The following is a 24,657-nucleotide window of genomic DNA, read 5'->3' as shown; positions in this document are numbered from 1 at the left end:
TAGTCTCGCAATAAAAAAACTACTACGTAAAGTCTCGCAATAAAAAAACTACTACGTAATTCAACCCAACTTTCCCATTAACCTTTCCTAGTATACGAGGAGTTTATCCGTTTGCTTGTGGGTGATGGTGGGGTTGATGGTGGTGGCCGCCGTATGTGTGTATTTAAGAAGACAGAGTGTGCATATTGGGTTAGTTTTGGCCATTAAAATAATTTTTAAAATAAGGTTAAAATGGTACTTTCATTATAGAAATTGGTCAATCCACAAGTCAAAGGGTAATAAAGTCAATTTACCTTATGCCAGAGATGGTTGGGGTATCATTGTTAACTTTACCAAACTTAAAGGGGTGTTATTGTTCCAAAATAGACTAATTTTCGTATGACTGTCAATAGGACAAACCTCAGGAGATGTGAATGTAATTAACCCTTCAATTAATTACAACTTTGATATTCAATCCCAGTTAAGTATTGTTGACTCGAATTCTCGTAAATTCTAGAAACCCGAGAAGCCCCACAAATCTTAATATAAAAAATAAAAATAAAAATAAAATAATAAAAAATGTATTCTTGGCTCAATGAGGTTTTTTCTCACTCTTTCTTTATATATATAGTCATTTCAGTTTTAGCTTCAACAATTTATTATTTTATTTTTTTGGTAAATAAGCTTGAATAAATAAAAAAAGAAAAACAATATATAAATATACTTGAGATATGGCCCAAGTCCAACACAAAAATGGCCTACCAGGCCCAATGGGCAAGAGAGATCCACAAGGAGATCCAAAATAAGGTAAGCCCAATTAGAGTCGTCCTTCCATTCGACCGACTAATCGTTAAACCTGAGTGGGGCGACATTAAAGAAGCACAGAGAGCACCAATGGCGGAGGCTATGGAACTCAAAGAAGGGGTTTGAATGAGATGGTTAAAAAAGGAGCTGGGTAGGTTCCAATCTGCCGCAATAGTCTCAGCGAAGGGGCATCTGCATCATTAAAGAAAAGAAGAAATCGAACTTCTTGTGGAAAATCCTATTGTTTCTCTCTCCACACATGGTAAACAAATCTCGCCAGGGTAAGCTTCCTTGTCAGAACTCTGATAAATTTCAATTTTTGCTTCTACTTTGATGATACCCAAATTAGGAAGTCATTCCATGACTTTGGGTTAGTGTAGAAGCCACATCAATCTTGTAATTTATGCCAAATGAACAGGGCATTGTAGTCCATGGTTGGCTTGTCTAAGGTGACCAATTTATCTTGAGTTACTAACCACAAGCAAAAAGAGTGTTTAGGGATTGATGGTGTAAAGCAAAGCAGTTGGTTGTGTGATATGGATTTTAAGTGTATGCTTGACGGGGAGAGATTTTTTGGGAGTAGGGGGTCCATTCAATCAGGTCATCAGAGTTTAGGGTTGGTAGTGGTAGGTTATTAATGTCACAGTAGGATGAAACCAAGTTATGGAGATGTCTAAGCCAACACCACTGGTTGATGGAAATAAGTGATGATGTCTGTGGTTAAGAGTCAGATACCAGATAGAGTTGTCCACATGGCAGCCAGTCCTCAAAGAGCACCATTGTTGAAACTCTATTGTTCACTCTGTGTTTGACAAAGGGATGAGCAAGATGTCTATTTTGCATAAGCTTTCTCCAAAACCATGAGCAATCATTTGGGATATTAAGCTCCCAAATACTTATGTGCTTGACTAGATATTTGAAAGTCCATTCTTTCCAAATGTTGTTTGAGTCCTCATAACAACAGAGACTCCATATGTGTCCAGAGTATGATGTCAGGCATACCCCAGTCCCCCTAGGTTTGCAGACCAGATCCCATGTTACATTAGCTCTGAATTTTGCCATAGAGGGCCCAGCCCACAAGAATTTTTGAAGGATCTGATTTATCTGTGTATACTTTGGCAGGAAGGATTAAGAGGTTAGTCCAAAATATGTGCATACTTTAAAGGGTGGATTGAATTAGCTATAACCTTCCTGCAAACGAAAGAAATCTAGCAGTCCAGCATGTTATCAATAAGTGATTGGCAAGCTGCAGCTGTCAATTGAGTAGAGATGAGGGGAATGCCAAGATATCTAAATGGTAATGTGCCAAAAAAGGACTGAAACATATTACATATAGCATTTTTAGTGGTTACAGGTACTCCACCAAAAATAGCTGACTCTTGTTAGGATTTGGAAGGAGACCTGAAAGTTTGGAGAATGTATCAAGGCCTTTTCTGAGGGTTCTAGCTGAACTAATGTCACCATGACATAACATAAGAACATCATTAGCAAATGGAAGGTGGGATATGCACAAGGCTTTACATCTCCAATGGTAGGTGAAAAAAGGGTCAGAAGCTGTCAATTGGATGGTGATAGATGAAAGCGTATCTCTAACAATCACAAAAAGGTAGGGGGATATAGGATCCCCCTGTCTCAACCCCTTGATATTATTAAAGACTCACAAAGCTCACCATTGACTGAAACTGAAAATGAAGCAGTGGAAATACAAGTTGTGACCCATGAAATAAAGACAGGAGGGAAGTTCATGAGTTCAAGGAGATCAATCCAGTACTGCCAATGAAGGCTATCATAGGATTTCTGTAAATCAACCTTGAGTGTAGGTGAGTACAAATCCCTATGATACCCTCTCAACAATTCTCGTTCTAAGGTGATATTATCCCCAATATTTCCACCCTTGACAAAGGCATTTTGAGTCTTGTCAATCAATGTAGGTAGGATGGGTAGCTAAATGCTTTGAAATAAACTTGTACAGAACACTACAACTAGAAATATGTCTATAATGAGTAGGTGATGAAGGGTTGGGATCTTTGGAATTAGGGCCAAATAAGTAGCGTTCACTTGCTTTAGTAGCTTGCTTGTCTGAAAAAATTGTTTAATGGCAAGGCTCACTTCATCACCTACAATGGACCATGATTTTTTAAAGAAATAGGAATTAAACCCATCAAGTCCTGGGACTTCTTAGCTTCGATTGAAAAAAGGCTGTTCATACTCTCAAGATCAGTTGAATAGAACACAAACTGTCTAGGAAGTCAACAGGCACTGTTTTTGAAATAAGTTGAGCAAGAAAGTCTTAACCTGGGTAGCAATGAGGATTGCTATCAATAAGTTCCATGAAAAATTATATAAAGGTACTCTTTATAGCTTCTGGATCAGTGGTGGAACTGCCATCTTCCTTACAAACAGTGGTGATTTTTTTTCTTATTCAGTCAATTAACCCTTGATTTCTGCTGGTACAACTGCTCTTCAATTTTACTCAGGATAGAATAAGTGATGGAAAGAATCTTCTCCTGTTGTCTAAGGGTAGAGCTGCTAGGATCTGTATCAAGTTGAGTTTGACAATTCTGGAGATTAGACTTTGCTTGTTTGACCCTATCAGAAATGTTGCTGAAATTTTTCTGCTTTAGGGGCTTCAAGGCATTTTTCAGCTTCTAGGTTGGGAAACAACTCTGAACATTGGAATGCCATCAATATGAGTGTTCCAAATTCTTGAAACAGTGTCCAGAAACTCAGGATGCTCACACCAAAAATTGAAGATCTTGAAGGGACATTTCCTCTTAGGGTGCTTAAGACCAGAATTAACAACCATTCGGCAATGGTCAGAGAAAAGGGGAGGGAGAAGCTGGCAAGCAGAATCAGGAAATATGGAAAGCCAAGTGGGGTTAACAACAACCCTATCAAGCTTCTTAGAAATATTCTCAGAACTGAAGGACCTGTTAGACCATGTGTGGAAAAGGCCAGAGAACCTTAAGTCATCCAAATTAGAGTCCATAAGACAATCATTCAATTGCTCCATTGTAGGGGTCCATTGCTCAGTCCCCCCAAATCTTTCTCCAGGCCATCTAACTGCGTTAAATCCCCCAGGAGAATCCGTGGTTCTGATTCAACAGTAGAAGCAATCTCATTGATATCATTCCAAAGAATCTGCCTTTCTTCAGGGATATTGTCTCCATAGATAAATGTAGCAAAGAAATGAGGGAGGGAGGAGTTAGCTGATTTCCTTGCCTCTTTCCTCTGTTTCTTCCTTTCCCTAGATGTGAGTCTTGAGCAGCCTTTTTTTGGCCCCTCTTCTTGTGTAGTAATACTTGTTTATTGAGGACCTGTGAACCTTGTGAAGGCTCCACTGGCATGCCAGATTGAGTGACAAGAGAAGTACAATTGATATCTATTTTGATTTTTCAGAAGACACTATCAGAATCCCAACTTAAGAACATCTATGGATGATAGTTGGATGATAGTTTATGGTATTCCATGATTCTTATCAAACATTGCTTTATTAATTTCTATTTTATATTTACTTTGTATCTTCAATTCCATTAGGATGATAGTTTATGGTATTCCATAATTTGAAGCTTGATGTTTTGCTTAAAAATCATATTCGGGTACCTACTTTCAGACTCTGTTATGCTTGGCTATTTCCTGAATTCCCATGTAAACACGTTATTTAATATGTGGTTTATTGTTATATATGCCATTAAATCTGTTATTGGCTATGTGTGCGTGTGCGTGCGCATTTATACGTGTATATACTGAAATATTTTGTGGTTGTAGTGTATGCATAATGATAAGAAAGACCAAGTAAAATGGGATGTTGTTTCTGAATTTATTGCAGAAAACAACTTTAATCAGAATTCTGAAGCGAGTCTTGAAGTGGGATGGTATGTTCTTGGCGAAGGTCAACAGAATATTGACCCCTATGATTTTTCTAAGTTGCATGGTGAGTCTTGCATCAATTTAGTAATTATCGCGAGAAGTTGCATGGTTTTGGAACAGGCTAAAATGGCTTGAATTATTATGTTGAATAAATGTATATACTGGAAGAAGGGTGTCTTTCCTATATTTTCTTGCAATTCATAGTTTTTTTTGCCTAAAAGTATAATTTATAGTTCCTTAAATTCTTAAGATCCCTTTGTTTCTCTCCTTTCTTGCATTCCAGTGATGTTCGATTGTGATCCCTTTCTTTTGGAGTTTAGTGATTCTAGTCTAGAAACTATATAACTTGAGCATCACATCAGTTAGATACATTCTCAAAGCAGATTAGATATGCAAGGGTTGATTTCTCATACGTACACTTTTGAATTTTGAATTCTAGGTCATATAATCATTGTGATACAAGGGAAGATCTCATAACAATTGCTTTTTTATCTGTGATTGTGAACTTGATGAGGTTGATTATAACGGGTTTTGGTATTTTTCTTGTCCAAATTATGTCTGTGAGCTTGTTGTTATTAACAGTAGCTATTGGGGCTAAAGGAAGAGAGTCAGTCCAGAGTATAAATGTTGACTCATTCTTGGTGGCTCACCATTTTTTGGAGGATCCTAAGCATCTTAATTGATTTCAGTTTACTGTAGTCAGCCCAGTATAATACAAATTTAGAATTTAGATTCAACAACATAAAGTTGACCATAAATTAGTACTTGCATGGATGGGGGTGCTTAGAAGGAGCTCCAATGTTCTTGTTAAAGCCCATCAAACAATCGGATGTGAAGGAATTGAGATGTCGATTGATGAAATACAGAAGCTAAAAGCATTCTGTCATTGAGGAAGGTAGGTTTAAATAAATTTTCTGCCTTGAAATTTTCTAACATGTTTTGGTAAATTACATGGAATAATGTGGAAGAACAGGTTTACAGATATCTTTCTGCTTAAAGATGGATTTTTTCACGAATTGGTTGTATTCAATTTTTTGGGTTTAAATCTATATCGATAGATTTTGTAGAGACCTGTTGTAATACCCCGATAATTTTAAAAGATTTATTAATTAGGATTAATTATTTTATTTTATTTTTCAATGATTTATTTTATTTTATTGAGTGCTAGATTAATTATCTTATTTTAATTAAGTTATATTTCGTGATTATGTATGATGATTGATTGTTTGTGTGGTTGATTATTGATTGAATTATTGGTGTGTTGATTTTATTGGTATTATATGACTTAGTTGTAAATTCTTGTTTGTTTATGTGCTTCATGTAATTAGTTATTTTAATTTCTGTATTTAATTAATTATCTTATTTATTTAAATTAATTGGATTGGGCTTAAGGAAAGTTGGACCAAAAGATGTGGTCTTGGGCTTGTATGAAACCTTATTGGGTTAATTAATGAAGGTCCGTGGTTATTTAATTATTTAAATGATCACTTTTGTATCAATTATATATATATATATATATATATATATAATTATATATAAATATAATTAATTAATAAATGTTATGGAAAGATATATATATAGATATATATTTATTGATATTTATAAGTATATATGATTTAATTAACTAATGAGTTAATTATGGAAGGAATATATATTTATATATATATATATATGTTTATAGATATAAATTATTTAAAGATTATTATTTTAATTCATAATACTAGTTGGAATAGGATTTGGAATTTAAGGTGTATAAAAATACACATAAGGCTTTAGGGTTAGAGGTTTTACACGTTAGAAAAATAAAACAGACAGAGAGAGAGGAAGAAGAAGGGCTGACAAGGAGGAGGTCGGATCTGAAAAGGAGGACGTCGGAATTGGAAGAGATAATTAAAGCTTAAAGCGTCGGTTTCGTTTCGAAACTTTCAGGCGAGTTTTCTCTAACTTTCCTCTTAGAACTCATAAGGATTTCACCTTGAGTATCAAGGCTTTAATTAAATTTATTTGTTTAAAAATTATGGTTAGATCGGAATAATTAAAAAGTATAAACTATTATATTTGATTTTTAGATTATTGGATTTTAATTGATATATATAGGTGTTATGTATATTTTAAAATCAATCTATAGGTGGATTTGTGACCCAAGAGAGTTAATTATGGTTTCTTTATTTTCTAGAATTGTTCTGTAATTTTCTGGAATTTTTTCATATATATATATATATATATATATATATATATATATATATATACTAGATAACTGGCGCATGTGGAGCGGCGGCACAATAAAGAATTGATCCAGTGCGGTGCGGTGTAGGATAATAGGGTGTATACGCCAATTAGGGCCATTTGATTAATTAAACTTATGTGAATTGATATGGTGCATCGCGGCGCATAAAACTTTGGTGCGTAGGTGTATCTGGACCATAGAAGTGGTCTGGTCAACTATGGGATTATTTGGTGTATTGCAGACCATGAGAAGATGGTGCACTCGCTGATCTGGACCTTAGATCTATTATAGTTAATAGAAAATAATCTAGTGTGAGCGTGTTCATTTGCGCACTCATTTATGACCATTGGATGCGGCATAAAGGAAGTGATGGATTCAGTGTGGTGAGCTCACGGTAGCTGAAAGAGCTTAGCCAATACCAGCACACAAGGAGGCTTGAATCCAGCGCGTGCAAGTGCATAGTAAGCACGTGGGCGCGCGTGGGAAACTATGTTGGCCTAATTCGACACTAGAAATTAAAACGGTCATAACTTAGTCATTTTAAATCGAAATTGGGTCATTCTTGAGCTCAAATTCAAGGATTTTTCGTCTTCTTTCCAATGGTACCAATTTCATTATCAGATTCCCATCCTACTAGGAGATATTTATGTTTTAGTGAGAAAGTGTCGGAAAACTATTTAAACCAATATGGAGTATTTAAAGGAAACTATTTCTGACATATTTAGTTGCATTAATTTGTGTAAATATAATAAATTAATAATTTGTTATGGAAGGAAGTGTATATATATATATATAAAATTATTTATATATGTGTATATATAGTTTAATTTGTTTATGAGTTGTATGGAAGGATGAATATATATATATATATATATATATATATATATATATGTATGTATGTATGTATATTGATTTTAAATAATCAAGGATTATTAAAGAAGGTGTTAAACACATATATACATTAAATAACATATGTGTAGGTATATATATATATAAATCATTTAAGATGATTAATATTATCATTCTTATTTGGCATATCTTAATAGGCTGGTTGTTAAATTAATGATATGCGTATAATATGCATGTGATGGCTATGTATGATTTAGCGTATTGTTAATTTTAAAGTTAATTCATGGTTAAAGTGTGGGTATGGATGAATTGTCAAATGATTAAATATATTACCTAAATATTTGTATGAATAGAATACATATATGGAAAGTATGGATGAATTGCTAATTAAATGTATGAATAAATATACCTGTGGAGGCATGGTTGAATTGCCAATGTATAAATATACATACACGGAGGCATGGTTGAATTGCCAATGTATAAATAAATATACTTATGGAGGCATGGTTGAATTGCCAATGTATAAATATACATACACGGAGGCATGGTTGAATTGCCAATGTATAAATAAATATACATTGGCATGTATAAATAAAAATATTTACAATGGCATGGTTGATTTGCCAAAGCATAATTACGTTGTTATGTGTTAGATGATTAAAATATCATCTATGGTTGTTGTATGTATGGATTGGATTAGGGTTAGATATTCTTAAATGAGAATAGTTTAGTACTTATTGGTTAGTGTATTATTTTACATTAATAAAATAATATTGGGGAAGACGTGGATGATTTGTCAAAATTTGGATTTTGGATATGTGATTTAAACAATTAAAATCATTATCGGGTTGGGATTAAATAGAGTATTTCTTTTATTATAATTTGTTGTTTAAATGATTAAACAACTGACTAGGATGGGATTAAGGTCAAAGGAGTTTTTATAAAATGAAATGGTAGATTGGTCTAGGTATGAATATTATTCTAATAATTATTTAATAGGTATGGAAATTTAATAAACCTATTAATGGATGTGATTAGTATAGTATATATAATTATATATAGACATGTATATCGTGCTTTATTAAAGTTAAAACTTTATTAGGTTTGGTTTTGATCAGAGATGATCTGCTTATTGGTTTTCAGAGGCCTGGTAGAGTGAACTTGCTCGTAGGGTTTAACCCATGATTTATTTTTCAGGTTATTAGAGGTTCCAGTCTCGAGGTTGAGGATCCGCAGCTGGGAGACTGTCATTCGTCTATTCATCTTGTGTACTTTTAAATAGTATTGGATTATTGGTTAATGTTTTAAGGGGTCCTTGAGTTATGGGATTTCCGAATTGTAATTGTTGGAGAATCATTAAGTAATATTTATTTATTAGTTTTCTTCAGCGATTTATTTATTCTTTATTATTCATCTTTGTATTCTGTGCTTGTTAAATACTTAAATTGTTTTGATATCCCTTGATTTTGTGCGCGGACTTGATCAATCCGTGTTCCAAAATTAGGGGGTATCACACCTGTTATGAATATGTTTTTGTATTAGTTGAGAACTCTTGCAAAAGTAGGTCACTAGCTTTAGCTTTCTTTAATCTGCCAAAAAAAAAAAAACCGTTGTTATAACAATGAAGCTGATAAGTTATTTTCTAAGAAATTGGAAGCTAACTGTTGTAGAAGTAGGTCATTAACTCTAGCTTTTTTTAATCTGCCAAAAAAAAAAAAAAGTTTTTATAACAATGAAGCTGATAAAATATGGGAAAATTACATATAAATGGAGTTAAAGTTCCATATTTACTTAGAGGCTGAGTCAAAGTTCCATATTTCTCTAAAATGGATTGCTGAGATGGCACATGATTTTTTACTGTTTAGAAATTGTGATGCCTAAAATACCCTTCCGCGAAGGTACTACTTTTTCTTCGAAGGTACTACTTTTTTGAACTGAAGGTACTACTTTTTGGCGTCCAGGTACCATGTTTTTTAAACACTCGCGAAGGTACTACTTTTTCTCCGAAGGTACTACTTTTTTGAACTGAAGGTACTACTTTTTTGAACTGAAGGTACTACTTTTTTATTAGAGAAGGGCATTTTAGGCACCACAATTTTTTAAACAGTAAAAAATCATGTGCCACCTCAGCAATCCATTTTAGAGAAATATGGAACTTTGACTCAGTCTCTAAGTAAATATGAAACTTTGACTCCATTTATATGTAATTTTCCCATAAAATATTTTATAAGAAATTGGAAGCTACAATTTAGACGTGTAACGGTGAGATTTAGCGGGGGTCTATAACCCAAATACCTATTGCGTCAAGGCCTTAGGTGGCTACTATACTGACCACCGCTATGCTGCTGCAATAGGCTATAGCAGCAGTTTTGACTGCCGCTAAAGCCTGTATTTGTTGTAGTGTTCGTTCAGGTTTCAGCTAAAATGTTATACCCAGCCACTAGTGGGACATTGTTGCTGGTGATAAGGTAATCAACAGTAGTTTTTGGATTGTCCTAAAAGATTAGAAATCACAATGTAAATGGAGGGACTGAACTAGCATACAATTTTGGGGGTTGAGCTGATAATAATTTCTTCAGAGGGAGCATTGTAAGCTTTCGTTCAGGTTTCAGCTAAAATGTTATACTTAGCCACCAGTGGGACATTGTTGCTGGTAATAAGGTGATCAACAGTAGTTTTTCAGAAGGGTATTATTTCATGAACGGTAGTTTTATTTCATGCCCACTGTGAGTTGTACTTATCTGGTAATCATTGCCTACTGAAACCCAGACAAAAGTTGGGAATGTTTGGTGGACTTCTTTCCGATTATTCTTTGTTCTTAGATTAGTTCCTGAATTGGAGTTTACTTGGATTTATCATAGTTTTTGTGAATTTATTTACTGGAGCAGGGAACTACTAAAATGAACTTAGCTGTTGATGCGTTGCCTCCGTTTCGGTGTTGCAAATTGAGACATCCTGATGTTGGTCTTCAACTTGTTGGTACAATTCACATTGGCTCGGAGAGGTATGTTTTTGGTTCCCGCGTTTATGGCTGTTGGTTTTAGAGTTCATTTATTCTACTGGTGCACTTTTGCCTGTAAGCATTAACAAGCCATTATATTTTGTAATTTTTGCTGATAATAGCGACATTTTCTTTTCATTATATTTTTCAATTTTTCCGTGCTCACTTTGAATATATACGCAGGACGTGGTATGAAAGGCAAGCTTAATAATCTTCAATTTCGGAAGAACTGAAACCATCCTGATCTCTTAGAGTCAGCCTTTGATGGCTCTTGTATGCTTTTTGCAATATCAATTAGATTTAAAATATAATGAGTTCTCTATAATTTTATGCAATTTTTTTCTTGCTTGATTTCTTAACAGCCTCTACCCATCTGTAGAGCAGAAGTTGAAGTGCGGCAAATTTCACTTGCTGGACAGATGGCTGGCAAAGTTATTTCCTTGGAAGCACAAAGTACGCTGTAGAGTTTCTTGGTTATTTATTTATTTATTATTCTAATTTGCTTTATCATTCTATTAATCTTTTGTTGTATTCTCAATCAGGTTCTAATCTTCTGGTGTAGACGAAGTTTAGATATACTTGATTACGACTTCAGTGAAAAGGGATTTGAGGTTTGTAGAATTGGTGGTAGTGTGAAATTGTCTGAAAGAAAAAGACAGGTAAGGACTACCTCTTAACATTGATATTGCTCCAACTTCCATGTCATTTTTATAAATTAATTTAAAAATTTTGTAGTTTTGGTTTACAGAAACTTCTTGTTTTCTAAGTGCAAGTGTTTTTTTTTTTTCCTGCACAGTTTACAAAATTTGCCAGAATGTATACTCTTCAGTTTGGTAAGCCCCACTGGGCTGATCATTGAGGTGACGCTGTTTAACTTATTTTTTCTGCAATCAGTACACTGATTATCATCTTTGCAATTTTATTACTTGTTTATCCAGATAGGTTATGATACACTCTGAATACAGGATGTTATATGTGTTTGTGTGAGCGCTTATGTCTGAGTGCGTGCGCCCGTGTTCTTTTTTCTTCTCATAGTCCCACACGATGTAATTTTGACGTGTCCAATATAAACTTACAAGCCTGCACCCATGCCATGAATATGTTTAGTCTCATTGTTGCTACCTCTTGTCCTTTTCTTTAGAATAAATTTCTCTCCATACATTTGTCTATAGTGCTTGCTTTGGTCGCAAAACTGCCCTCATTTCAGTGAACCATCTTCTATTTTAGTGATAACCTGTTATTTTTGGTCAAACAGATCAAGGAGTTCAATGACTAGAACAGTAATTACGGAATCTCGTCAGCACTAGGGCTGGTGGGCTGGGTATCAATCATACTGCAGCTGATACCTGCATTTTATACTATAGTGATCGGGTACTTTCCTCAAACCATGGTTTTCTCTATTTCTTGAGCTTGTTTTGGTCTTTTTGGGCTTTTCATTTGATGCACTTGACATTTTTGGTTTATCATATATTCAGTTGCATCCCAGAATCCCCAAATGGATTTACATGCTATGGATTGATGTCACAGAATAGGTCAAACAAAGCCCGTTCATGTTTACAGGCTGGCAACAACTCAAATCTGTAGAGGTCCTTTATGATTGGCTTTGTTCTTTTGTTTTATGTAATGCAATTTGCTATTCTACTTGTAATGGGAAGAAGCTGTATAACGCTATCAGGGTCGAATTCTGAAAAGAGCTTGCAGTTAGTTAAGGCTTGAGCATGTCGTGATTGGGAAAGGGCAGTTTCAGCAAGAAAGAACCACATCTAACAGTACAGATCTTACGGAGGTTTGTGATATCTATTTTGATATCTTCAACCATGTGATGTGTACTGTTCTGTTGGCTCAATAGTCCTCGAATGACATGCTGTGTTCTCTGTTGGACAATGTGTTTATTAGAGAGCCAGATTGATTTATGCTTTTTCTTAATGAGCATGGTATAACTTGTTTCTGCATTTGAAACACTATGGTATATAATGTATATTTTCTATTCTCTACAACAGACAAATGAACACTTGTTGACACGATTCAGTTGTCCTACTGGCTACTCCCAAGTTATTTCGAAAATTTCCAAGTCATTCAAAATTAATTTTTTTTTTTTTTTTTTTTTTTTTTCTGCTATATTATTAAATCTTCTCTCGGTGTTTTTAAATTTCTCTTGGACTGTTTATGATTTCTAAAGCTTAATATGTAGACTGGCTAGGGTTGTGGCTTGGCTCAGGGTTCTTACAATTTTGTGGGGTCAACACGAAATTGGTAGGCATTGGTCCAGGTTGACTCGACCTTGTTGTAAGGGGGCTAATTCCAGATCAATGCATGCTAGTCTGAATGTCTGATGTCATGCCTTTTTGACGGAAAAAAGTCTTCAGCTGCAGTAACGCTGAGCTATGTGCATATTATTTTGGTTGTCCGTATATTTCAACACACACACACATATATACACATGCATGTTTTAACTCTCATTTAATACTTTATGTTTCGTTACTCCTTTTTTATGCCAAAGAGATTTTGCTATTATTTCCATATTTGTAAACCATGATTTTAGTTTTATTAGACTACAATCAATAGTATGCAAGGATGTCCATGTTATATCACTTGAGCTTTCTGTTTCTTTGCGATGCTCCACATGTGGTTTTTTGAGTGATCAATTGTTTTAATAACAAAGTTAAATGATTTTCTTGACAATATTAGATTCTATCTCCCTCGAAACTTTTTCATTAATGAAGCTGTGTTATTACCGGAGGACCTTCTGGCACTGCTCTGAGATGAAGAAGATCCTGAAGACGGGATGATACAAACGGAAATCTCTGATGAAGATTTGGAAAGGGTTTTGGACCGCAGTGATCTGCTTGGTGTTACGCCAAATGAAGAGGGAGAACCAGATGCCGCTGTTAGTTTGTTTCCCCTTAAAGGGCCTAGTTGGGAGGTGGTGATGCCAATTGCGTGGAGGCATGCTCTCCAATCTCAACAGCTGAGAGACTGGTTTAGTTTATGTGGGATTTAGTTAGGTTTCAGGCAGGATTTTTGGGAGTAGTGTGCGCCGTTGATCTGCGTTGTTTTGGATCTGACATGTTTTTGGATGCTAGAATTGCAAACAGACTTCACTTTCAATTCTCTCGGAAGGAAGCTGATAATTTCAAATACCTTCACATTACTAACTTCTTTTACAGAATAATATATGGGCATATACCCTTTATTAAAGAGAGACAAAGAGAATCGAAAATTGTAGTGCAATGATATTTCTTCCACTTCTAAAAGTGTGAGTTCAGGAGTTTAACTTCCCCGTTGTGCTAGTTCTTTGCCAAAGAAAAATGAAATAAAATATCAGATCTTAATTGTGTCAGTCTGTATGGTGAGAGGTGTTCTTATATTCGGTGAGATTCTAGACTTGGATGGGCTATGCTAAATTTATATAGAATTTTTAGATTACTTTTTTGGAGATATTTTTAATGATTCTTTATATATATATATATATATATATTATGTAGTATAGTTTTTGGAATATTCTTGGAGAGAGTAAGAAACTTGTGAAGGATTTAATCTGGGTCACTGGCTTGGGATGATCACTACGTTAAAGGTTATATATATATATATATGGTCTTTAGATGATTTTTCATTGATTTGAGTTTGAATTTCTAAAATGAGAAAGGTAGTGTTGACATGTATAATCTCCTAAAATTCTTGTTAATGTGAATATATTATGAGGTTGAATAAAGAAAAACTATATATAGAGAGTTAAACTTACCATGGGTATTATGGGAATAATTTCAATTAAATTTTATGTGAGGCCTGTTGTTGCTGATGTACTTAATGATTTATGTGAGGCCTGTTGTTGCTGATGTACTTAATGATGGGATGATAGAGAGTTAAACTTGTAATAGTAGACTTTTTACTTTGTGACTTAGAACTAAACCACTGTACCTTCTTCAACTTTAAACAAACATATGCTACTATTTTTGTTTGTGAGTGATCTAAACAATAGATTGGTTCCATTTTTTTTTTGTGACTGAGCTAAACAAAACCTATCATTTCCTTTTACTTTGCCTCTATATGGAGTGGAGTTGTTGTACCTCCAACTAACGAGTCTAAAAAAGGAAAACTTGGTATCATCTATCCAAAAGGGAAAACTTGATATCATCTATCCTTCATTTTCACTTCCTCTCGTTCCCCTCCAAAACCCCTTATATCATATATAGTCAATAAAGACTAGCAAATGTCATTCATTTAAAGAGGTGAAGAGAATCTAATCTGTGCCTCTTGTGATCAGCCAGTTCTTGGAGATGGTTGATCTGAACTACGGCATTGTAGGGTTGACCACGGGCTCGAATTACAATGAGGATTCTGAGTCGGCCCTTTAAGGGGGAAACAAACTAACACCGGCATTTGGTTCTCCCTTTTCGTTTAGCATAGCAGCAAGCAGATCACTGCGGTCCAAAACCCTACTAAAATCTTCATCAAAAATTTCCATTTGTATCATTCTGTCTTCAGGATCTTTTTCATCTCGGAGCAGTGCCAGGTCCTCCTGAAATAACACAGCTCCATTAATGAAAAAGTTTCAAAGGAGACACAGTTGCATTACATGCTAATATTGCCAAGAAAATCATTTAACTTCCTTATTAAAACAATTGATATAACATCGACATCCTTCCATACTATTGATTGTAGTCTAATAAATCTAAAATCATGGTTTTCAAATATGGAAATAATAGCATAATCTCTTTGGCATAAAAAAGGAGTAATGAAACTTGAAGTGTTAAATGAGAGTTAAAACATGCACGTGTGTATGTTGAAATATATGGACAACCAAAAAATTATGCACATAGCTCAGCATTACTGCAGCTGAAGATTTTTTTCTGTCAAAAAAGCAGACATCAGACATTCAGACTTACATGCATTGATCTCGAATTGGCCCCTTCCGACAAGGTCGGGTCAACCCGGACCAATGCCTACCAATTTCTACTGTATTTATTTTCCAATGGAAATATCAAGTGCTTTCTCGCATTGTTAAAAGCAACCTCATAAGAAATAACAATAATGGGGAATTTGGGCAGGGAGGGAGCAAACCTTTAGATAAAATGTATAGAATGAATAAATATTAATCATAAATAAAAGGATAATTATATCTATTGCAACAGGCGACTGCCGCAATACTCACAGTCCCTTTAAGGTTCACCATGAGTTTTGTGACAGTCACTTATCGCGCTCAACAAATAACAATGCTCTAAATAAAAAAGAAAAAATGTAAATTAAGCTAATAACAATCAATTTAGCTTTCATTCCAACTACTTGAAATTAGCTAATTCAATAAATGAATGGAAGAGAAGCTAGGTTGATGGATGAAAATTGTAAAATGTTTTATTGGATGAATTAGAGATCTTACCCAAGTCACACAGAGCAGGAGCGCGAGAGCGTCGAAGTTTAAATTTTTTAGAGCGGAAGCGTCTTGAGAGCGTCTATATTTTAAGTTTAAATAAAATTACATCAGGTCATGACATATATATTTATATATTTTTATTTATTTAAATCCATATGCAAATATATTTATGATTATTTATTCAATTAATAATATATGTAATAAATAAGCTAATGGGTGATTTATTTGTAATATATTTTTTAGTAGTATATTTTCAAACATGTATAATTTATATATATATATGGTAGTATAGCAAATTCGCACAGTGACATTTAAGTAATAAATGTATATATTTAGTAATAATGTAAGTAATAAATGTATATATGATAATATATATGGAAATCGCGAATTAGAAAAACAGATTCGCGAATTACAAAATTTAAGTTCGTGAATTTTGTGCGAATTCGTTCCCAAATCGCATATTGGCTTGCAAAGATTGAGAGCAGGACCTTTTTGAACTAATTATGTGACTTAGGACCTTACATCTCAATTCATCTGGCTCCATAGTGTTGTTATTGTAAGTTTCAAATGACCATTAATACAAAACTAAAACCAAAACCAACATTCAATCCTCATTAACTTCACATTCATTTCATTTCCTTCCGGTCTCTCTCTCCTTGTTGAAAAACATAGAGAACTATGGTCGGCTTCCAGCCTTAGAATTAAAATTTGTGAAATTTGAGAAAATTTTGATTCAATTTTCTTAATTATTTTTTTCAAATTCCACCAATTTAAATTTCAAGATTCCAATTTCATGCAAGTATGTAATCAAACACACACTTAATGATTTCAGGAGTTATGATCATAAAATGTATATATAATATATATATATATATATATATATATATATATATATATATAGAATGAGTGAGCAGAAAAACCTAATATATACCAAACATATAATCCATTCATTAGTCGCGAACCCATTCATTGTTTTGGAGGCCAAATCCCTAGCCAGCCCAGCAGAGTGTGACTTGTAAAAAATATACACACAAAAAATTAATAATAATAAAATAAAATACTTAATGCATATTGCACTACTACATCATAAATCATAATCATTTGAAGAAAAAAAAAATGTGATAATGTATATATAAGAAGAAAGTAAATGTATGGAATTTCTCCCTATAGTTAACTCCAGGTGTACCATTTCGAATAGATCACAATTCATAAATGAGATTATGACTACTCTTTATTCAATTGTTAAGGACATATGATTTCATGTGATCGAGAGATTGTTACATAGGTGGAAACATTCCTGTTTATTTTAGAAAACTTTTTTAACAGGTTATATTAGACAGATTTCTTATTATTATTTTTTTTTTTGGTTTCAATATAATTGATTTTATATTGGCTTCGTATCTCTTATAATAAGATACATGTAGGCATAATTATTTATTTACTTTATTATTATTATTATTTTTTTGGCAAACGACAGAATTAAATATTTGAGACAAAATAATAGGAGTTACTTTTAAGAAGTCTAAGCAAGCCACTGGTTCAGGGAATATTAGCCCATAATTAGAAAAGACTAGGTGCGACAAATTACGATATGACACGATAACACGATAGGAGTTAAAAATATTTGGGTTTGGTATAAACGGGTTTGAATTATAAAAGAGTTGACATGATTAACCCGTTTACTTAGCCGTGTCGAATTTTTGTTGATGAGTTTAACCCATGTAACCTGTTTATAACTCATTTAACTCAATATGTTATAATCGTGAATATGATCTATGTAATATGTTACCTGTTTAAACCCAATTACTATGGATAATTAAGTCATTTCACCATAAACTTTATCTATGCTTTGCGATTTTTCTTTTTATTTTGAATATTTAGGTTAATTATGACAATTTTTTAAATATTATTTAGTATTTGATTAAATGTCTCGTTTTGATAAACAAGTCATTAAACGGGTTAACACGTTTACCTGTTTAATAAATGGGTTGGGTTAGTATTAAGATTTCTTGATATGATTATTAATTGGGTTGAGTTTGTGTTTACCTAATTAGTATAATACATAACACGAACACGATCCATGAACACGAATTGCCACCCCTAGTCAAAGGACCAAGAGTTAAGGAAATTAATTAGCAACAAGTGCTAATAGTTTGAAATTTATATAAATTTTAAGTACTCCTGAAATTTGTGAATTATAAATCAATCTGATCTAAGCATAAGTCTTATACTATTATTATTCAAAATTCATCAAAGATTGTAGTCAGTGATACTTGCTCTTCCTTTTAATTGAGGTTTGAAGGTTTTTTGGGTGTAAGTGGTTGGAACTCCCCTTAAAAATAAAAATAGTTGTGTTAATTTCTTGTAAATGTATATTATCAAAAAGCTATATATATATATATAAAGAAATTATAAAGCAACTCTCACACGAGCAATGATGGAGTCAGAATTTTTTTCCCGAGGGCACATTGTACACTAGAATATTTACATATATATATATATATATATATATATATAAAGAAAAATATAGGCGAATATATATAGAGAATTTAATATTTTTAGAATGAAATAAATTAATAATTACATTTATAAAATATAATGAAACAATTTAAGAAAAAAATATTAAAGAACATATATAGTTTACAAAGTGAGGAGAAATTTCAGGGGAATTCGGGTATGGTTAACGTAAAGGAATTAAACCTCTACCTAATTTTATTAAATTTGTAGGACAGTCCGTTCATAGGTAGAAATCCATTAAAATCCAAGTAGATAATATTAAATGGGTTTAATAATTTTTTTTTTTAATTTTAATTTGAGGATGGGTAATTTAACCAGGGAACAAATTTGGAAATTATTATTTATTAGCAAAAACAAAAAATCAAAAGAAAATTAATGTTGTGTGAGCATTCTTTATTGAGCCCGTGAATTAATTGGACAATGATCTTTTCCATGCTGACCTCTCCTACACAGAATCTAGCTAGTGGGCGAGATTGCATCATTACTAATTGGTCCCATTTATCAATTCAATTTCACCCAATAAATTCTGTGCAGGAAAGGTCCAACGCTGATTAGGATCTTTGTCCGAATTAGAATAGAAATCTAACTGCCTTTTCACATATTTTCAATAAACTCTAAAAAAACAAAACATATTTATAAATAATATAACGAACAGTAAGTCATTACGGGGCAAAGAGACATTGCCGATCAAGATCATAAGGGAAATAGGGGATTAGAGGTATTGCCAATCAAGAACGCTGACCCCAACCTTAAATCCCATTCTTCTTGTGCATGATGGCGCCCGCTGTGACAGTTCCACTGTAATACCCCGTAAATTATTAATATTAGATATATATATATATATATATATATATATATATATATGGATGCATATTGTTATATAGGAGTTATCTTTTAAAACAAAAAAAAGGATAAATAGGTGATTGTATTTAAAAGGGGATAACAGAGTTATCAGTTAATTTACTTTGAAAATTAAAAGAGGTCTTATTGAACTCAACTATTGGATATATATATGGATATATCTAGACTTAGTTGTGTATTCAGTTTTTTTTATCTACGTTGCTATCCCGAGGATTATTCGTTGTAGTGGAGCAAAGAAAAGCTCAAGTTGTGATTGCAATTCAGGCAAGTTATTTATTTATGTTTTAATGGTTAGATTATTAAATATGATTTAATTGTAAAACTCATGATAATTATTTCTAATTGGAGATATGGAGATTATACAAGGAGTTATTGAGTGATTAGGAATTTTATTTGATTCATTATTTCTTTTTGTTTAATTGGAGTTGCAGAGTAGCATAGATTTATACTGATGGATTGTGGGGTTATATAAAGGAAATTTAGTAATTGGGGTTAATGATAGTTTTTGTTTTTAGTGTTAATTTAGTAAAGGAGATATGAAAGAATAAGACAAGGAATCCGCAGAAGCCTGGAAGGTGGAGAAAAGAATTGGAATAAATAATGGTAATGATGATGTGGTGGGACCCAGTAAAGTTTAGCAAAAAATCCAAACCTTTGGCTTTGGCTGCATGAGAGTTTTTTATTAGGTAATCAGATGCAATGCTGGCTACGGTGACTGGAATCATAAATTCAAAACAGAAGAACTGGCTTACGAAGTAGGGACTTCTTTGGGAATATGAAAAGGATCCAGAACAATGAAATCGATTAGTAACAGTAATTTAATACAAAACAATAAGAAATAGGTTGTTACAGTTGACGTTATGTTTGAGTGGGATTCATGGATTTGGTTTCAGTTGTTTATTTATGGAGTATTATATATAATTAATGGCAGAACAATTTTGAATGATATTGAGGTTGAAATTTAGAGTATAGTTTTGTAATTTATTCTAATTAGGACTATGCGTTGGTATTAATTAATTAATTAGTGAATGATTAATTAAGGTGTTGGATAAACTCATGATATTATGAGTAAAAGTTGATTAAGTATATTTAGTGTTTAATTAAAGAGATTAAACTAGTTGGAGCGGTAGTTTGGGACTTACCCGATGATAAGTTTGTTGAGCGCAGTCAGGGACTGTCTCCGGGAGTGAAATACTCTTTTGTTATGGCCATTGGGCTAAAAGTGCCCTTAGTATGTGGACGTGGTCAGGGGCCATCTGGGTGAGTAGACGTACAACCCAGCCACATGTGTGTATTTGGTAGTCAGGGACTATGCAATTCACACCATTTGTTCGGAGTGGAGCCAGGGGCTCATGTGAGGTATTGGCATTAGAACGCCAACTGGTTGAGGGGAGCCAGGGGCTCATGTGAGGTAAATGGAATTTTAGTAATTTAAATTCTAGATGGGTTACAGGTTCACAGTTTGAGTTAAAGTTATAGAATGACAATAATTAGTAAATCTTTTCAAGGTCACTTATTTAAGTACATATATACGGATTATAAGTAAGGATTGACTTGCTGAACGATGATAGTGTTTAGCAATTTTTTGCTGAGCTTGTGAGCTCACCCCTTTATTACTTTCAGGTGCACATGGATTTAGCTTGCAAAGGAGGCTCAAGGGAAGATGGAGATTTTCGAATTTCTACATTATGATTTTATTATTGTTTCCGAGCAAACATTTTGTAATAAGATTCATTTTGTTGTTGGAATTTTTATTAGTTGGGGATGTAATAAATTTCCTGATGGATTTTTAAATAAAATGTATTTTTACGGATTTAATCATGGTTTTGGTGGATGTATGATGTGAGTCACGCACCAGATTTTAGTATAAGACAATAGTTTTTGTGTTAAAATTTTTTGGGACGTGACATCCACCTTACAATTCCTATGACGACTACTTTGTAACTGTTTCTGCTGTCCACCATGTTCATGATCAGAAACAATTCTCTGAAGATTTGTACATGAAGGTCATCGTCCTAGTTCCGCACATTCAAAATTTTCAAGTGTCCAGTACACATATTAACTTTGGATGATGGCAAGTCTCCTTCATGGGAAGTTTTATCAATGATGATTAATTTGATGAAGATCCCTTTTTCATTAGACAGACTTCATTGGATTGAAGAGCATGACAATGGTCTTTGTTGTCCCAAGACGACTACATTGGAAGGCGGGATGATATGATCCAACATATTTTGGATTATGTTCGTTGTTGCACGAATGCAGCTCCTCCTAATTTTACCCCACCACAGCCCGTGGGGGTGGAGGTGACAATCGAGAAATCGGTAACTCTACCGCACCATGAATTCGAGGCATGGATCACTTGGGCTGACAATCAGAAGGCAGTGGACACTGTTAATTTTGAGAAGGAATATAGGGAAGTCATCACCGGACGGCCTTTAAGAGAGTCAGAAGATCTATCCTTGAAAATTAGAAACCAAGCCACAAAGAAATGAACCTGTTCATTCCAGCAGCGGGATCATCAATTGAGGCATTAGAGAAGGTGACATACGAGGGTGGTGGTGGTGGTGGCGGCGGTGAAAATCATGAGTTTTGTACAATTTGCATGGAAGAGTTGTTGGTTGGCTCACGGGTCACTCGTATGTCATGCTCCCATCTGTATCATGAAGACTGCATTCTAAGTCGGCTGGAAAAGAATCACAGCTGCCCTAATTGTCGCTTCAAGTTAGTTTCTCTGCTTGATATATTCCTCATCATTGACATTTAATTCTAAATTTTAAGATTACTTAAATCCTATGTACCTAGTGATCTTTGAATTATGATTGTTTTATCTATAGAAAATCGAATTGAAAAGTTGAATTATTTAATTCTTTTTTAAAAAAAAATGATAAGGAAGCTCTATTATGTTGCGAACACATCATCACAGATTTTATGCAAGTCTACAAGACTTATTTTCCAGATTTAATTATTATACACTACCATTTGTGTGGAATACATGATGCAAGCCCACACGCCATGTTCATGTTTTGAATAGCGCTTGTCACCCTTATTAATGTACCTGGACGAAGAGCAACTCCAGCTCCAGCCCAATCGGACGATTTGGGCCATTTTGGCGACCCAATCTGCTCCATTGTGGGTCGCCAAATTTGGGCCACACCGTGCAGATCGCGGAATGAGTCACGGTTTTCAGCGACCCCTTTAGCAAGCCGCGGGTCTGCCATGCTGGTACGCATCTGGTTTTATTTATTTATTTATTTTGGCCCAGAGCAGTGTTTCAGCCCAAAACACTGTTTCGAATTCCATGTTTGGCTAAAATAAAAGCTAAAAATTATATTTTTGGGTTTTTTTTTTTTCTCAAAATAATTGAACTAAAAAGTCGTTAAGGCACTGTTTGGCTGACACAAACAGTGCCTTAAAGGTTTTTTTGGGCAAAAAAAGTTTAAAAAAATGGAGAAAAGTGATTTTTTTTTTTCAACTTTACTTTTTAAAATATTCCTACTGCCATTATAGACTTTTTTGGCTTTTTTGGGCAAAAAAAAGTTAAATATTCCTAATAATGGTGATGCTTTATTATTATTATTATATTTAAATTTATGTATTGTATTGTTTTTTATTTTTATAATTCATAATAAATATTGTATTGTTTAAATTTTTTTTTGTACATTATAACCATTAAAAATATAGTAGTTAGGAAAAAAGTAAAAAAATAAAATTTATTAAAAATTTTAAAAATATTAAAATATTAATATTTTTGAAGAGCAAAAATGCACCATTCGAATACACGTGTTAAAATTTGGAAACTCTAAAACGCTGACGTGGTTATGAAAAATATTGACGTAACTGTGAAAAATACTAACGTGGCTATTGAAAAATGTTTGGTAACTCTACCGCACCAATCAAAAGGAAGTCGACGGTGTTAATTTTTAAAAGGAATGTAAGGAAGTTATCACCGGACGTCCTTCAAGGAAGTTAGAACATCAATCCTTGAAAATTAGAAACTTAGCTACGAAGATGAACTTGTCCGGTCCAACGGCGAGATCAACAATGGCGGCATTAGAGAACGTGACATTGAGGGTGGTGGTTGCGATCATGATCGTGATTTATTCAAGGGTGGTGAGAGTGGTGGTTCGGATCATGATCATGATTTTTGTACGATTTTTGTTGATTGGCTCACAGCTTACTCGTATGCCATGCTCCCATCTCTTCCATGAAGATGGCATTTTTAGTTGGCTGAAAAAGAATAACAGGTGCCCTAATTGTCGCTTCAAGTTGTTCTCTATAGTTGATAAACTCCTCCTCCTTTATGTTCAATTCTAAATTTGGAGTTCTCTTTAAATTATTAATATTTTTAATTCTAGAAGAACATCAAATTGAAATCACAGCAGAAAAATTTTGAATTATTATTATTTTATTATTATAATAGCTTTATCATAACGGCTTGCACAATGCTTTAATATAATCCAACTGATTTTTCCATGTGTATTGCTTAATTATATTACTTTGTTCTAAATGCCTGTTACTTTTTATCTTTCAACTCGGTAGATTTCAACAATTTTGTGATAGTCGGATCGAGTGGTTGTCTCCTATGCAAAATGTCATTTTGCATGTCAAATTTATATTTTGAGAGAAGGTATAGTGTCAAAATGTTATATTTTAGTAATTTTACTAAAATGGTACATTTCATCCAAAATGCTATTTTTTGACATAACAACCATTATTTTTCAACTACCATTTCCAACTACAATTTTCAACAACCATTTTTTGTGAGTGTTTGTATTTTATTTAGCTTATTTGCCTTATTAAAAATAAATAAATAAAACACTGACATATATATATATACACAAGCACAACACCAAATTGGCAACTCATGCGATAGAGAAGAGAGAAGGAAGAGAGCAATAGCGGATTTGGCAATAGTTATATGTTGTGTTATATTTGGCAGCCCATTTGACAAAGTTATATTTTGGTAACCCATTTGGCATATCATTGGATACCAATTTTAAACCCACATGCTATATTTTGAAAATAACAGCCCAAATAACAGCCCATTGGAGTTGCTCTTGGGCGGTTGTCAATACCCCAATAGAAAAAGAGGGCTTTATATTTTTCTTAATGTATTAATTATGTTTCCTTTAACATATTAATTTCCAAATAAATACAACTTCTATCATAGTGATTGGT

At 33.5% G+C, this 24,657-nt stretch overlaps 1 protein-coding gene across 11 annotated transcripts; it reads left to right on the top strand.

The window, feature by feature from the left end:
* Positions 1 to 801: 801 nt before the first annotated feature.
* Positions 802 to 14,053, top strand: LOC132266718 (ATP-dependent DNA helicase DDM1-like). Of its 11 annotated transcripts, XR_009468698.1 has the most exons (9): positions 807 to 1,064; positions 4,613 to 4,717; positions 10,618 to 10,733; positions 10,914 to 11,003; positions 11,093 to 11,183; positions 11,273 to 11,389; positions 11,527 to 11,590; positions 11,986 to 12,101; positions 12,206 to 12,832. XR_009468698.1 is itself a non-coding variant. In XM_059767693.1 (7 exons), exons 2-6 carry the CDS (start codon positions 4,661 to 4,663, stop codon positions 11,587 to 11,589), a joined length of 444 nt encoding a protein of 147 aa, XP_059623676.1. In that variant the 5' UTR covers positions 807 to 1,064; positions 4,613 to 4,660; the 3' UTR covers position 11,590; positions 11,986 to 12,832. The 11 variants fall into 11 exon arrangements, 2 of the variants coding, with proteins under 2 accessions (XP_059623677.1, XP_059623676.1); XR_009468700.1 differs by having other exon boundaries at positions 804 to 1,064; positions 10,618 to 11,183; positions 12,206 to 12,316; positions 12,406 to 12,832; XR_009468699.1 differs by having other exon boundaries at positions 805 to 1,064; positions 10,618 to 11,003; positions 11,110 to 11,183.
* The last annotated feature ends 10,604 nt before the right edge of the window (positions 14,054 to 24,657 follow it).

This window comes from Cornus florida, unplaced genomic scaffold (genome assembly GCF_030987335.1).
Source record: "Cornus florida cultivar Cherokee Brave unplaced genomic scaffold, ASM3098733v1 CherokeeBrave_3.0.0_Hap2_Chr07, whole genome shotgun sequence".
Lineage (NCBI taxonomy): Eukaryota > Viridiplantae > Streptophyta > Magnoliopsida > Cornales > Cornaceae > Cornus > Cornus florida.
The sequence above is the reverse complement of the archived record's forward strand: the minus strand, read 5'-3'. Positions and strand labels throughout refer to the sequence as shown.